At 41.5% G+C, this 16,971-nt stretch overlaps 1 protein-coding gene across 4 annotated transcripts in view; it reads left to right on the top strand.

The window, feature by feature from the left end:
• Positions 1-13,740, top strand: part of GRM1 (glutamate metabotropic receptor 1) — a 390,429-nt gene extending 376,689 nt beyond the window's left edge. For 2 of the 4 annotated variants that reach the window (XM_005659163.4, XM_085024330.1), the window contains exons 9-10: positions 2,591-2,675; positions 10,096-13,740. In XM_005659163.4, the coding sequence (XP_005659220.1) occupies positions 2,591-2,651 (61 nt within the window). In that variant the 3' untranslated portion in view covers positions 2,652-2,675; positions 10,096-13,740. The remainder of the gene's footprint in view (positions 1-2,590; positions 2,676-10,095) is intronic. The other 2 variants (XM_021087033.2, XM_021087041.2) reach the window with 1 other exon arrangement.
• Positions 13,741-16,971: the final 3,231 nt, after the last annotated feature.

Here is a 16,971-nt window from a genome sequence, read left to right as displayed (position 1 = left end):
TCACCCAATGCATAGTGGACCTGCCAGTACAAGGAGGAGTTGGCCACTGCCAGTCACGGCCTGGAGATGCTTCTGGGCATGTGCGCTGGATCCTGATCTGATCTCCCCACACACATGCCCAGAGGACCTTGCTAAGTGTGGAGTGGGACAGGGAATCCTTGGACAGGGGTGGGTAGTGAAGGCTGGATGGACTCTAGGCCTGGGTGTTCAGGGGCGGGCAGGGGGAAAAGAAGCTAGAAACCTATCCAGTGAAGTAAGACCATGCGTGAGGTGAGGCCCTAAGCCCTCAGTGCAAGCTCCATTTCCACATCACTTACAGAACACAAATTAAGTAGTAAAATGATTATGATTTCAAAAGGACGACCACAGAGGACTAAACCCTGCGTGCAGGGCTTTCTGTTGAGGAAGGTACTGTGGGTCTGTACTGGTCACAGAGCCATGAAGCCAGCCCTGACACTGGTCCTGTCTTCCCAGCATCATTGGGCCATTCCATATACAGACATTATCTAAAGGAGAATTAGTTGCAGGATTCAAGGGATGCAGGCAGTTTAGAAAGGCAAAGCCAAATGCTTTGGATGTATTTTTTGCCTTTTTTCATGAGAAATGAAGTTGTTCTAATATTTTACAAGTGAAATGCTCTTTTCTACCAATAACTTCATTTACATATTCAAACATATTTTTATTCCTGGGCCTCTACTACTAATGTTTTAATTGTTTTCATGATCTTTGTAATTTCAAGTGGGCATATTGGGTGTTATATTACTTTGGCAATTTCAATAGCTAACTATCTCTTTGTCTAATTTTCTTATACAAATGTTTATTGTAGTGGTAATGAAATTATACCAATGTTTCAAGTTTTTAACCTCTGGATGAGAATTTCAAACTTATCTGGGTAGATCATATACTTTCAAGTGGTTTACTGAACTTCCCAGTATATTGATGGAAATATACATATTGATCAATTTTATTTTTTCTCTCTTACCTTCATCTGTGCTATGAATGTTTTTTTCTCACCTCTACAGTCAGATTAGATTCCTCCCTTTCAAGCATTGCATAAATAGTCCACTGGATTCTTGTTTCAAACCTCAAACTCATTTCTCTCCTTCCCAGAACAATGCCAGGCCTCAGCCTGAAAGACTTGGACTGGGAAGTAACATGATCTACTCCTCAAATATCTCTGGGTCTTCCCTCTTCTGAATTTCTCCTCCTCTCCCTGCTTTGATGGGCAAAAGAGATAGGAGAATTGGCAAAGGTCTTTGACTTGCCTTGAGCTCTTGTGGTCATCTTCTGATTAACACTGGATAACTGTCACCAGCATCTTGGGGTAGCTGGCCCAAGGATGATTTATAGTAAGCATTTGTGAGTTTTTAGAAAACCTCTTAGGGGACTTCACAACTGCCACCTTATCCATTCACAGCACCTGCGGATGGTTCACCTTTAGCAAACCTGTTCCTAAAATTTTTTCCTGTGATTGGCAGCCCTCATATGTGGAGTGAGAGTAAGATGGCTTTATCCCACCAGCTTCCAAAGTGCTTCTTAACTCCTGGGAAACTTAAGCGTCCTCAACTCCAGATGCAAGAAAGGGCAAGGGTGCACAACCTCCCCACCTGCCTTGCCAAGTCTGGTTAGAGCTCTTCTCACTGCACTAGATCACACCTTGTGCTGAACAAGGAGACACCCAACCAGGGAATGAGATGATATTCTTCTTTGGGGCAGGTTTATCCAATCTCTTGCCGCTTCCTTTCTCTACATCAATATGTATACATTCCATCTTGAGAGAATCAAGAGATACATGTGATTTTCTGTAAAGTGACAGCAATGCTTTTATGATGACATAATGTAGAGAAAAACTAGAAATACAATTAAAAGTCACAGTGTAAGACAGAAATCCATACACATCCCTTAAAGAGGTAGTTGGTGGGAGGATTCAAGTGAAGGCCACTGCCACAAAGAATAGAGAGTGTGGCTGAGTTCCCACTGTGATGCAGCGGAAACAAATCCAACTAGTATCCATGAGCATTCACGTTCCATCTCTGGCTCTGCTCAGTGGCCCAGGGATCCCACGTTGCTGTGAGCTGTGGTGTAGGTTGAAGACGCAGCTTGGATCCCACGTTGCTATGACTGTGGTGTAGGCCGGCAACTGCAGCTCCAATTGAACCCCCTAGCCTGGGAACTTCCATATGCTCCAAGTATGGCCCTAAAAAGCAAAAAAAAAAAAAAAAAAAAGAAGAAGAAGAGAAAAGTCACGGGGATGTCAAGAGTGGAGGAAAAAGAGCCAATCTGAGATAGATATACACACAGCACACAGCAGAAAAAGCAGCTGCCACTTGGAAATAGATGGTCCCACAAGGTAAAAGAAAGAATACACTCCACTTACGTGGCTTTCAGAAATGAGCCTGGTGGTAGGAAACAGCTGGGAAGCACAAAGAAAATGTAGGAGGTGGAGGCGGAGAGGATCACGTGTAGAAAAGTTCAGGAGCCAGCCCAGGTCCTTCCCCAGCCCAGGCACCGCCTGAGCGGTGTGAGCACCATCTCTGTACACATGTATAACCACTCACTCACTGGGTATCTTTTTCTTTTCAATCTTCAGGAAGAGGCAGCCAGAATTCTCGCCCACCAGCCAATGTCCGTCGGCACATGTGCAGCTTTGAAAACCCCCACACTGCAGTGAATGTGTAAGAGAAGCTGCATGGAAAATATAGTGGTTTGCCCCTTGCTTTCTCTCTCCTGGGTTTTTCTACTTTCTAACATGGAAACAGATGTGGTGCATGCCATCAAGAATGAGGAACCATTTACGTGCCATGGTTTGCACGACTGCCTTAATTTGATTGTCCATCGTTCTTAAAAGGACACTGTCAAGTTGTTAGTCTTTTTGCTTTTTTATGTTTTGATGCAAGATGCAACACCTTCTCCCATTCTAGAGATTCACTTTTGTTTGTGACTCCCACTCACAAGCTTGAAAGTGAATTTTCCCCCTTCACAAATTTGTCAGCTTCTCCTTGGCAAACAGCTCTTTCTTTTCTTTTCTTCCTTTGCCTTTTTTTGCTGCTGCACAAATGTTTGATATGATCCTGTCTGCATTGAATTAAAAGCCATAATTTGAACTTATGAAAGAGTTCCATAATGTCAGTGGGGGGGCAGGCACCAATATAATCCTCTGCTGGGTGCTTCCTGTGCCCTGGGGAGCACAAAACAAAAGTTTTGTGAGTCCCAAAAAAGTAAATTTTGAAAAAAAAAAAAAAGGAAAATAGTTATTTTCCCAGAATTCTGAGTGCTTTTTATCAGATTTTTCTCCGTCTGATAAAAACAGTGCATGTCTGGTCCAATTTTTGACCTTTAGATCTTGACAGTGTCTCTTTAAGTCAACAAAAGAACATAGACCTTGTTCAATTCATTGTGCACGGAGTCTGTGGTCATTTTCAGCTGTTCCTTTACAGCCCTTCAAACTCCTGGGAGAGTCAAAGGTACACATTCCTGCAGCAGAAGGGAGCTCACTGATGAGGTGTCTGTGGCTTCAAGAGCTCTTCAAATGAGAAGAGCCCAATTTGTTTCAATATTTGCTAGGAAACCTGGCCATGGAGCCCAGTGAACAGGGGCCCTGTCATCTCTTCACCTCACTCAGTGGAGTGCATTGGGAAGTCATGTTCTGACGTCCCCCTGAAAGGCCCAGATAGAAAGCATGAGGTCTCAATCAAACCATACTGACCCTTAGAGGGACAAATAAGTGGTGGTTGGGAGGACACCGCCCCATCTAGTAACCAACCACTCTAGTTTGTCAGGATGCATTCTCTGTAGTTCTCCCAAGTCAAAAAGCATTGAGTGTTTCTTGAACCAAGGGTTGAGTCTAAACAAGGACACAGTAAGGACTTTCTGATTATGACAGCTGTTGGCTACCTATCAAAATGGATTGATGGGACTAGTAGATGTGCTTGTCCTGTCATGACAGCAGGGCCAGAGAGAGAGGAGCATCACTTACCCTTTCATGACTTAAAGGTGAGTGCCTAAAAATAAAACAAAGGCCAAAAGTGGGTGCACTTTGATAAGTGTTCAAAAATAAGACGACAGTCAGCAAAGCTAACAGGTTGGTTGTAAAGGATTTTTGAAATGGGATCTAGTCAAGCTTTCTTTCTGGAGACAATAAAGGATCAGGAAGAGATTGGTAGCTTCCAAGCTGTATACCATAGACTAAGACTGGCTATTTTTAGCTTTGGTTGTTCCTGCAAAAAAAAAAAAAAAAAAAAAAAAAGAGAGAGAGAGAGAGAGAAAGAAAGAGAAAATAGGTTTTTTTTGGGGGGGGTTGTTTTTTGTGACCAGTTCCCACAGTTTTTGTGAACAAGCAAGGAAAAGGGGCCAGTGATAGAAATAAAGCTGCCTACTGGACCATTATGATCAGCCTGGATCTCTTCTGCCTCTGAGGAATAATCCCTGCAGAGCAATGCAACTGCTCTGTATCTCCAGGACAAATTGTGAGGACTCCAGGTCTTGTTGAACAGCATCAAAAGACTCGCTATTAAAATTATAGGTCTGGAAGTGTGGAGCATAGAAAAAAGGCGATGATGCTTGACCTGAACTTTCTTCAAAAGGAACATAATCTAGGCTCCTTTATACTTCTGCAGGAATAGAATTACACCTGGTAGACCTCTGCTAAAACCATGCTTCTGTACCAACATAGTGTCTTAAACTTTGGCACCAGAATTTCTTTCTTCAGCCAGTAATCATGATTAGACTAAACCAAAGGCCATTTAAAATGTGCTTAGGAAAAGTTTAGTAACTACCAGAATGCTACTTTTTAGTTTGCAATAGATTTTTCAATTTTCTTAAGACAATAGATGATATACCTGGGCAAAGTTTATGGGGTCTTCCACACTTTATTGGCCTTGATGAGGCAATTTCACTTGTCGATGTCTGCTTCTTTATTAATTCATTAGCAAAAACACAATTTTTAATAAAAACTAACTGCCTTTCTTTTTAAAAAAAATCTTTTTGCTTTTTAGGGCCACAACCATGACATATGGAGAGTCCCAGGCTAGGGGTCAAATGGGAGCTACAGATGCCGCAGGCCTACACCACAGCCACAGCCACAGCAAAGCCAGATCCAAGCCACGTCTGTGGCCCATACCACAGCTCACAGCAACGCCTGATCCTTAACCCAATGGGCAAGGCCAGAGATCGAACCCAAAACCTCATGGTTCCTAGTCCCATTCATTTCCGCTGCACCACAACGGGAACTCCCTAACTGCTTTTCTTTATGTTATCATTTATCCCGAATCATATAACTTAAGGATAATCAATATGATTGACCTAGATTCTGAAAGGAGGACTGTGTATTTAGATTTCATAGGATTGTAAATTTCAGCAAGCCAATTTTTTTTCTGATCCACTTATTATGAGTTTAGAATCAAAGAAGAGAGGGACAAAATTCACAATGCTATTTGAGATTTAATATCAGCAGAAACTATCATGTTCTCATGTAATCAAAAAGCATTTGTCTCTGCAACACGTTCAGAGATTCTCTAGCTTACAAGTAGCGGTGAGTCAAAAAGGTGAGAAATTTTAAATATGTTCAAATAAACTTCCAGAGAATATATACTGAATATAAGACTTTTCTGGAAAGCTTTCAGGAAGTGAAATTGGTGTCAGTGAGTGTCCTTTGTATTGAAGACTAGCTTGGGGTTGCCTGGGAAAACAGGAGTCTGACTCAAATTGTTTCAAATAGTTCCTATGCCTAAAATGCTACAAGTATCACTATTCAAAGTGCATTCTGATACCAGCTTGCTGAAGTAGGTGGAGGTGAGATACCTGGATGGTGCAGCTGTGACATCCCAGCTGGATTGCTTTGGTGGGGGCAGCACCGCCCCTTCCTTGAAAAGCCACGTGCCCCAGCCAGAGCTGCAGGGCTGTGGCTGTGGTTTGTTTTCTTTACTTGGTGAGCCATCCTCTCCATGCTATGACTCAATGGCATTTCCTGTTTCCATTCTAACTTTCAAAGGAAACAAAGGCTACCCTCCTCAGGTTCCACGGAGTGAGTCTTACCTCCTCACGTAAAGGTCTCGCCTTTTCTGTAGGGTCTCTGAACACCGTTCTTAAGTCTGTTGTGCAGCTATTAAGCTTAGTGGCGAAGACTTGAATTGGACATAAGGGAGACAGGTGTTGTGCAAGCTTTCCCCTCAGGCAGCTTGTGCAGGATGCTTGCCTCCTGATCTCAAGCACCCACCCACTGTTATTCCCATTTTAGACCTCTCTAGAGCAGAGCAGTGTGCTCTGCAGATGTAACTAGTACTTACTGAAACAAATAAAACAGACAGGATCACCCTGAATGCTAAAGAGACACTAATCTGTTTACACCACCCACTTCTAACTATTCTCTAAAGTGCTGTAAATATTGGGTTTTCTGTTTTTTTTTTTGGGGGGGGGGCGGATTGTAATACTTATCTAATGAAAGAAAAACCAAAGCAGGATCCCAAGTCTTTTATAGATGAAACTATAGCCCTTGGCCAGCTTAGCTCTGCACACTATCAGTGTCTGGCATCCTCCACGTCTCTAGTTCCTCCCAGTCTAACAGCGATTTCCTCCAGTTACTTCAATATCAGTCAAGATGTTTAGCCACTTGAGGTATTTACTCCAGATGCTACTGCATTTGATCTATAAGCATGAGATTGTTTAAGTCCTATGTCTGTCTTTTGAAGTTACAGCAAGAAGGATGAGGTGCTTTGTGAAATTCTGTGGTGTTTCTAAACCAGATAGCTTTTCCTAAGATTAGGAAACCAAGTAAAATTAAATATTAGAAGGAAGAAGCTAGCGGCTGAAACATAAGGTATTACAGTTATCTGGGATTAAATAAAAGTCTCATTTCAGAATAATATCTCATCTTTATAATGCATTTATTCCTTTTTGCTGTCCCATATTTTATGTATTTTTCTCTTCTTAATATACAGCAATGGATTCCCAACCTTTTCAAATTAGTTAATCACTTTTCACATCAAAACTATTATTAAACCTTCACCTGAATCTGTGATAGTAATTGCACCTATTAGTGGCCACTTGAACACAAAATGCACAAAAAAAAAGCATCTCAGAACTTAGTTACACTTGTATCTAGAAGCACAATTTATCATAAAGGCATTTTGCATTTAAAAATAGCACTGCATAATCTACAAGGACATAATATTGATTCAGCCTAAAAAAAAAAAAATGCTTAAGGCATGTGTAGATTCATGGACCATTCAAGCTGTCTATGGACCATAGGCTAAAAATAACCAATACAGAAGGACCAAAGTTTATAGCATGGGCTTCAGTTTCTATGAGATGATGCATTTCCTTGACGTCTCTGGTTTTAGGAAGCAATTCATTTAGCCCTTGGGGACAAAAAAAAAAAAAAAAAAATGGTTAATCTAATTTCCTTAATCTGATAAAGTCCCTAGGGCATTAGAACTGTTCCCTAATTAAATAGTACTTTATAGAAAATCTAGAGCAAGGCTCTGAGGGGAAGGAAAGCTGCTAATTTTGACAGCTAGAGTGAAAATCTCCCATCACAAGAATAAAGATGGTATTGGATTAAAACAGAACTAAATAGTGCATATCTGTCTGCAAGATAATTAGTAATGCCTTTTACATGTTTGAAAAAGAAGCTCATACAGGAGCCTTGGACAAGGAGGGAAACATCCCATGTAAGTGAGTGGGAGGAGGTGAATGAAGTTCCAGGAATACAAGGTTGCCTTTTTTGCTGGTGTATATGGAGACTGGACAATGTTTTCTTTGGGTGTCTGAGCCTAGTGATCAAATTAAGTCAGACTAACTCTCAAAAAAAATTTTTTTAATACATACACCCATAAACACAAACACAATTAAGTGAACACACAAGGCACCTTTTACTTTGGTAATTTTCTTAAGAAACTTGGAGAGGCAGGCATTTGGAAAAGGAAAAAGTGTTTCCATTACAACTGAAAGGGATGCAAAGTCTTGAGGTTAGAAATTACACTAAAGCATATTTAAGCAAAGCAAGAGGCAGCGAGGCAGTTTTATACTTTCAAGAAGAGGCACATTAATTGCATACAGAGAGAAACACTGCAAGTAGAGTGGGAGATGGAGGAAATGGAGAAAGATGGAAGTAAGGAGGTGAACTTACCTAGAGTTTCAAACTCAGAACAGGAAATGTGGATTCCAGTCTTGCCTTTGGCTGGCTGGTTGACTGCCTGTTCTTGCCCGGAACACCACTGGCTCATTCTTTAGTTTGCTCAACTCAGAATAGAGTCAACTATTCTAACAAGAGAGTGTAGAAGCTGATAATCAGTAATTTCATATTTACAAGCACTTGCACATTCTCAGGAACTATAATAAGCATACATTTGAGTGAAATATTAATTTTGATATCCTATTTTGGAGATGAGATTTTTTTCTTAGACAGTTAAAAGTATAGCATAGATTTTCAGATATATAGAGGAACTATCTTCTTCCCAAATAATGAGAAAATTTTAGCTGTTACATCTATTTTAGAACCTTTATATCCAGAATTTCTATAATTTAATGTCAGAGTTTCTACATAAATCTCTGCTTATTTGACTCACTTCACTTTTCAGGATTATAGATTTTGAAATGTCTAAACATTACCCTCATAAATGTGGCACTACATATAATTATCAAAATATTCATTCTTACATTTTCAAAATGATTAAATAAATCATTGTGTTACCTATTGATCATTTTCTACATTTTTCCAAACAAAAGGCTATGATGTGTCTATGTCACATATCCACTTAAGAAAAAACCTAAATTTTCTTCTCCTCCTTTTAATGTCAGAAATGTGTCATTACTGTGCTACTTTCTCTGTTGTTTTCATGGATACAAAGAAAAAGCAAAGAAAAAAGAAAAAAATGATTTCCTGATTTGTGCTAACACTGCTGTTATTAATAGTGTGCTCTGGTAAGGTATTACCATCTGCTAAAAATTATACAGAAAATAAACTGAGTCCAAAAAGACCAGAGTTATTAGAACAGACAGAATAGAATTTGTAGTATATAAACAGCATGCATCTCATTTTTTTCTTATTCAGAGATATATTCTATTTCGTTGCTTTTATGAGAGCTTCAAGAAGCTGAACATTGGTAAGGGTGAAGGGAAGCTGATGCCCTCAGACTTTTCACAAGTGCTCCATGAGGGGAAAGCCCTGAGAGGTCCTTGTCTTGCTAACTTCTGTTTCATCTGAATCTTAGTTTGGTCTCATTTGCATAAGCTATATAAGAAAACTAAAGCAGGATGGGGCATTTGTATTTTTCTGGGCCTTCCAGTTCTGCCTCTTTCAAACACACCGAGCTAAACGTTGCCAGTGTGAAAATCCCAAACGAGCTGCTGTGAGTGAATTGTGATCCACTACATGTGTCTGAAACAATACTTTGAAATAAAAGGAAAATCAAAAGTTAGGAAACTCTTAAGTGCAGCACAGGTCTGGGTTTTTCTGTCATCTCCTTTTTTTCTTTTCTGTACAGGTGCCGTGTGTATGACCACGCTGCTCCTGTTACCACAGGAAATACCTGCATATCAGAATGGGCAACTGAGAGGATGTATTTTTTAACCCACAGGACAATGAGGGTGGCTTTACATGTGGATTTTAATTTGTCCCAGGGACTAAGAAGAAAGGGAGACAACAGCTTTGGTCATTATGCTCTGTTGTCCATGTGTAATTAAGATTTTATTTTTGTTTCCTCCACTAATTTTGGAGTCTTTCAAAGCTATCACTGAGCAACAGTTTTATCATTGCCTTCAAGCATGTGTGTGTGTGTTTGTGTGTGTTATAACTGTGAAGTCGTAGACCTAAATGAAAATAGCTGCTTCTACAAGTTGGCTTTTCTCTCCCCTACAGCTTTTCTCAGGGTCAAAATGTCCTGCCTTGTCTTAGGGTGGATGGAGTCACTGGCTGCAGCTTCAGACTTTTGGCATTTGCTGCGGAATAAGGACAGGTTGGGGGTGTGGAGGACAAACATACAGGGGAGGAGGGAGGGAGTCCAGTGGCTTGGAGCTGGGCTTGCAAATGTTTTATATGTATTTCATCCGGTGCACATGATATACCTGCAAATAAACCCATCTCTATTTTATTCATAGTTCTAATGGCAAGTCTGTGTCATGGTCTGAACCAGGTGGAAGACAGGTGCCCAAGGGACAGCACATGTGGCACCGCCTCTCTGTGCACGTGAAGACCAATGAGACGGCCTGCAACCAAACAGCCGTCATCAAACCCCTCACTAAAAGTTACCAAGGCTCTGGCAAGAGCCTGACATTTTCAGATACCAGCACCAAGACCCTTTACAACCTGGAGGAGGAGGACGCCCAGCCGGTAGGCTTCAGCCCTCCCAGCAGTCCTTCCATGGTGATGCACCGACGCGTGCCAACTGCGGCGAGCACCCCGCCTCTGCCGCCCCGCCTGACTGCGGAGGAGACCCCCCTATTCCTGGCTGACCCGGCCATCCCCAAGGGCTTGCCCCCACCCCTCCAGCAACCGCCGCCACTGCCGCAACCGCAGCCGCAGAAAGCCCTCCTGGACCAGCTGCAGGGAGTGGTCAACAATTTCAGCACCGGGATCCCGGATTTCAACGCGGTGCTCGCTGTCCCCGGGGGTCCCGGGAATGGGGTGCGGTCCCTGTTTCCGCCCCCGGCGCCCCCGCAGCACCTGCAGATGCTCCCGCTGCAGCTGAGCACCTTCGGGGAGGAGCCCGCCTCCCCGCCAGCGGAGGACGACGACGAGGACGACAGCGAGAGGTTCAAGCTCCTCCAGGAGTATGTGTATGAGCGGGAAGGGAACACGGAGGAAGATGAACTGGACGAGGAGGAGGAGGACCTGCAGGCAGCCAGCAAACCGACCCTCGAGGATTCGCCTGCCCTGACGCCTCCGTCCCCCTTCCGCGACTCAGTGGCCTCGGGTAGCTCGGTGCCCAGCTCTCCCGTGTCCGAGTCGGTGCTCTGCACCCCTCCCAACGTGACCTACGCCTCTGTCATCCTGAGGGACTATAAGCAAAGCTCTTCCACCCTGTAGGGAGGAGGTGTCCACAGGGAAAAGCCAGAGTGGTCAAGGAGTATCAGCACCTCCGGAGATGTGCAGAAAACTGGGGGAGAAGCGGAGGCTGGAGGGTGAAGTCCCAAGCAAGGGAGAGACAGCTGCTGACACCCTAACAAGGCGAACGCGAGAGATGCTGGACTCTGCGAGCAAAAAGTGATCCGGGAGAGGGTCCTGATTCTTGAAGTATTCAAAAGCTTTCTCTGGGAAGAAAGGGAATTCTGTCAAAGCACAATCCCTTATAGCATATAACCTTTATCGTAAAAATAAATAAAATCAACAAACATACTCTCTTTGGACAAATGGGCATAGATAGGCATGCCTGCATTCTTGGCTGGTTTGGAAGGGGATTTTACAGGAGGTCCGCCCAGCTGAGTCATTAACTCACAGTCAGGGTATTCCTAGTGATGGTGATACAGCCATTCAGAGCAGGTGAGTGAAAAGAGGCAGGCGTGGAACCACCCAGAGAAGAGTGATGGACAGACAGCAGCTCATTTCTCTCAAGCCCTCTCCTTACTGGGCCCACAGATCCTTGGTCTTCTGGACTGTTGGGAACTGGTCCATAAAGGGGTCCCTCTTCAACCACTGCACCCCATTCAGTGCCAGCCTTGCTGTCACACCTGGAGAAAGGTGTGTGGACACCTTGCTGCTCTGTGATTTCCCTCTATTTAGGAAAACAGGAATAAGAGCAAAATCATCACCAAAAAGGGCTTCATCAGGAGTGCTAAGGGAGAACGGAATGAGAAGCAAGACAGTACGAGAGCTTGGGGCTTTGAACAAAATCAGTCAGCAAAATCAGCTTCCCATATCTGATACTTGTTGGTGATTTGGAGAAAAGGCAGACAAGAGATTGTTTGGAGAGTGGCAGAAGACTTTCTGAGGATTTACTGGTGTGCCAATGGGGCTCCTTTGCCCTTTAGTTAAAGAGAACAAACCATATGGCAAAAGTGTTACCTTCCATTTTCTGTAGCAAATAATATTTACCAGTTGAACTTCTAAGATGCAGTATGTGTATTTGGTGCCATTGTTTCTCCTATGTACTACAGAAACAAATTCATTTTTGAACTTAACGGTGTACTCATAGCAAATATTATTGGTTTAAATGGCAAATAATTCTTTCCGATTGTCACTGAAGTCCCTGTAACTAGCAAGTGAATGTATTCCTGTGTCCTTGTATACCGTGATAATAAAATTTGTGCAATGTAATGTCAACCTAACTGCAACTAGAAGATTATCTTTCTGATATAGTATAGATATTTTTATGTTCCAATCATGTTTTATATTCCATTGCCATCAATATCTACAGGAGCTCTTTGAAGGTTTGAGTGCTCTGGTCTCATGTGTTTCATATGCTGCTCAGATGGTTCTTCTTCTAAAGAGGGAACTTATTTTTCAGATATTTTATGATGTTGAAATGTTATTAATGAAGTGGTTTGAAAATTTGTTATATTAAAAGTTCACAAAAATGATGGATAACAGTAAAAAGGTATGTTTTATAAACTTGCATACATCATTATTACACACAAGATTGAAAAGACAATATTTACATTATTTCATTTTTTTTAAATATTTCCACAGCTACTTGAGCTTTATGTGCTTAAAGCATACACTAAACTGTAAGTCTGGTCATAATTTCTCAAATTATTGATTCATCACTTTTTGATTTCTTTTAACTTTTAGTTCCATGTTTTATTCCTATATGTTCACTGTCATAACTTGTCTTTTTATTTTTGTTATTTGCAGCATATAATATTCGTGTATGTGTAATCCAGTTGTTTCATTTTTGCTCCCTCTTTTTACCCCCAATAAAAGAGATTTTTCTTGCTGTTTTGATTTCTTGTATTATGTGGGAATGAATCTTATCCCCTTAAATATCTTTGTTTATACCTTATGTTCAGTCATGTTTAATATGCTTCCTTCATGTTGAAGCTGCTGATTACTCAGCCAGAAATCATCTTGGAAATCTTTAAATACTCACTGCCTCATTTGTTCAGAAATTAACATCCACTCCAATGTTTGAAACTCACATTTCTTATGTCTTCCCATATTCTACTGCCAAGTTTAGTCAGTTTTATATCAAGAATAAACTGCCTTTCCTTTTAAAAAGTTATTTTATTACACCTTTGGTAGAAAGAGCTCATGACTAAAACGTGGATTTCAGTTCCATATTTTCATTGTCATGAAGAAGAAAGAGAAAACTGGATGGTTCCAATACTTAATAGACCGTCTACTAATTGGCAAAGTAGTAAAGGAAAGCATACAATTACTAGTGAAACATGATCTTTTTTAAATGCCACTGACATATGTCTTTGAAAACAGGACTTGTGCATTCTTTAAATTAAGAATAGATCAAGAAAACTGCTTCTACTTTTCAAATACGTCAGATTGTTCTGAGGTTTTACTCTGAAACATTTGGTGAACACATTCAACACCAGTCATGTTATTACTCTGAATGCCTAATATCCTGATTAAAAGTTTTTCTGAATACAATAGAGTATTAGCTCTTATACATAATTGTTCAAAATTGGAAGTGTAAACACATACCCTATACCAAAAGTGCAAAAACTCTCCCCCCCAATGTACGTGCTTAGACAAGTTGTTCAGCTTCTTGTAAAAGTGTTTTCCTTTGGCTCATTACTGCCTTTTGTCAAATAATCTTGATAATACTGTATAATAAATATTTTCTATTTATTAAATGTGAACGTTCTTTCTTTCTCTCTCTACTTTCTAAGACTGATAATAATAGAAATAGACTGACTGGTATAAAAAATAAATTCAATGGCTTGATTTTGCTCTGAACATGTCTTCCAGGTGAAAGTTGGAGATCACCACACAAAAATCTACAGACCAGGTAGGTGACAACATGGAGTATAATTTCATTATGAGGAAGGCTGTATCTCTAACTCCAGCTACTTAAAGTGAAATCCAAAATTAAAAATTTCAGTGTCATGGCAGATGATGTCATCTATCTTTTTAATAGAATATATGAGGCTTGACAGTCTCCTGCTTCTCCATCAGAGCTTTAGAGATGGAGGCATCCGAAAGCTCCATCTTTGTTTCGTTGTGGACCCGCACAGCTTTTCTCCCCTTGGCTCACACTCCAAGGGTACCTGGTTTCTGAACTAGTTAATATCTTCCTGCTTATCCCAAGTTCTGTTCCTCTCTCTCTCACTGGGGACTTCACCAGTCCTCAAAAAAGGCTGCCTCTTTTTTTCACATCTCTGGATAAGATGCCTGCAAATGAGGCATCTCCTAAGTGTCATTCAAGGGAACACTTAGTGGCACCAGGGACACATCCATCACACTGGTGTGTTTAGATGGAAAGAGCGTATTCTATCCAGGAAGGCTGATGTTGAAGAAATTACCAGGATCAGGAGCTGAGATACCAGCAGTTTCTTCATTGTGCCCAGAAACTAGAATGAGAAAATATGAAATGAGAGCTTCATGTCTCAGGAGGAAAATCCATAGGAGAGGGAATAAGAAACGGGGGGAAAGGGAGGTGGAAATGGAAATATTTCAGGTGTATTGTCCAAAGAAATAACCATATATTATGGTGGGTCCTAAGAGCCTCCACTTGCAGAGTCCAGAAACTTTATCATGATGGAGATATTTGGAAAGGCTGAAATTGGGATCCATCTCCAGAAACATTGTTTGAATAATTGCCCCAATAATTCCTACCATGAGAAGGTATGAAAGAGAAGGGAAGCAACATTTTTATTTACCTCCTCTGTACCGGAAATTTTGCAAGTCCTTTGCTTTCGTTCTCATTTAGTCTCCCCAGTACTACTGCCACAAGGACTATTTCAGAGAACTGGAATAACTTTCCCAAAGTCTCTTGGCTGGTATATGGCTCAGCAGGAAATTGATCCCCATCCTAAGCCAGGACAGAGTCTGTGCCTTCATGTTCCTCTGTAGAACCTAGGAGAGTATGTAGGAGATGGTGTCTGTTGTGACTGTTCCCCTTTGGTATTCCCACAGCATTTTATTCACATCCCAGATTACTTGATTTCTTCCATGTCTCCTTCCTTAAATAAACTGTTAGTTCCTTTTTGCTTTCTAATGTCTGATTTCTGAACCTTCAAGGCAAAGCAGAAAATCAGTAAATGTTTGTTTGGGAAGCAAGTGAGTGTTGTAACACCATACAGTTTTTCGGAGTTCTCTGGAGATTTATTCCAAGATCCTTCTGGGGTCCAGAGCTCTGGATTTCTACCTACTGATCCTAAATCTGCCAACAGAAACAACCCATGTTTTCACCTTGAAAAACAAGCTCTCCTTTTGGCTGTCCCTCTGGGGCAGCAGGTCTGCCTTGCCTACAGAAGAGGGTAGCAGTTCTCAGTATCCACGAAGCCCAGCCAGAGGTCTGGCAAGGCAGTGCAAGGTGTGGGCAACAGCGTCCTCTGCACAAGAATTGCAGGTAAGACATTGATTGCTGAATAAGGCACCAGTGAAAGAGTAAATAAGTCATCCAAGAGGAAAGCATGAGCTGAGGATTCCTACCTTGCAGAAGTACATATCTTTAGGCAAAGTGAAAGGCTAAACTGGTCATCCAGGCTTAGGAGAACATGAGAGTAAGGAAGAGCTTAGTTAGGGAGTTGAAGTCATGGCACTGTTAAACTGGAAAGTGGCTTGATTTTCTTAGGGTAGTTGAAGAAGCAGTGCTTCCAGATTAATAATAAACAGGAGAAACAAAGTGTAAGAAGAAGGGTGACAAAAACTGCAAAGGAAAAGGGTCATAGAATTATAGAGCTGGAAATAAATTTAGAAGTCACTTAAACTGTCATCCCAGTGGTAATTCTATTCCCTTGTGTCCAGTTCTTCTTCCCATGCCAGACAGGGCCAGAAGAGAAGCCACTGCAGACTGGAGTAGGACACAGGGAGGGGCTGGGGGGTACAGAATTATAGCCAGCAGTTGTGCCAAGAGAGAAGGCAGATGGCCTTGGATATAGAGAGTTCAAAGCTACATTGTTAATACCCAAAACTGGCCACAGAACAGAATCACAGTACAAATCCAGAACGAAGTTCTCAGGAAAACGAAGTTTCACCCAATAGGACATGCAACAGGATGGCAGTCTGATGGAACTAGAGACAAAAGGCCGGTGACCCAAATGAGCTTTTGGTAAGAATCACTGAGGCTCACCTGTGTGACCTGGTTTATTTTGAGGGATGGAATGGATTTACATGATTTTTGCCTTTTGCTTAAATATTTTCAGGGATCTTGCATTTGTTAAGGGAAAGCTCTAATTGTTAGAATACCCTTCATTTTCAAGTGTCAAAAATTGCTGTTCTCTAACTTTTGTTCAGAGTTCTGACTTCTGGAAAAAGGCTGAACATATTTAGTCCACTGTGCACACGACTTCCCTTCAGCCATTTGAATACAGTGATTATGCCAATAGTTAGTGGTTTATTCTCCAAGCCAAACAACTTTACTTTCTTTAACTGTTACCTTTGTTATTAGGTTCCTAAACTACTAATCAGGTTACGGTCATGTTCCAATTTTGGAGTATCCTTTTTAGAATGTTGCATCCAGAACTAGACATAGTACTTCATAGATACGTTGACTCATTTTAATTTTATTCTGGTACTGATGCCGTGTTATGTTAATTCTGTTACCAGTCTTGCCACATTTTAAGCTCACCCTTAGCCCCAAGTCAGCTATAACCCTTAAACTATTTTCATATGAACTACAGGAAATAGATATGAATGAGACTATTTCATTAGGTTTTGTTTCCCTGTAACAGACCCTGAAAGGAGGATTTGAGTGCAAGCTGCATATTGGAGAAGTGATCCCTGGAAGCACCAGTAGGAGAGTGGGGAATGAGGCAGCACATGTGGCCATATTACCATGAAGTTACCTCTGTAGGATGCAGCCTTGCTGGAGAGTCTGGGAGACAGTGGAGAACCTGACTCAAAATTGTCCCTACACCCCA

The sequence above is a fragment of the Sus scrofa genome, chromosome 1 (assembly GCF_054392235.1).
Source record: "Sus scrofa isolate SSC_HxYL_T2T_F1_AM1 chromosome 1, Sscrofa_HxYL_maternal_Yorkshire_Landrace_v2.0, whole genome shotgun sequence".
Taxonomy (NCBI): domain Eukaryota; kingdom Metazoa; phylum Chordata; class Mammalia; order Artiodactyla; family Suidae; genus Sus; species Sus scrofa.
Note: the sequence above shows the minus strand (reverse complement) of the source record. Positions and strands in the feature narration are given on the sequence as shown.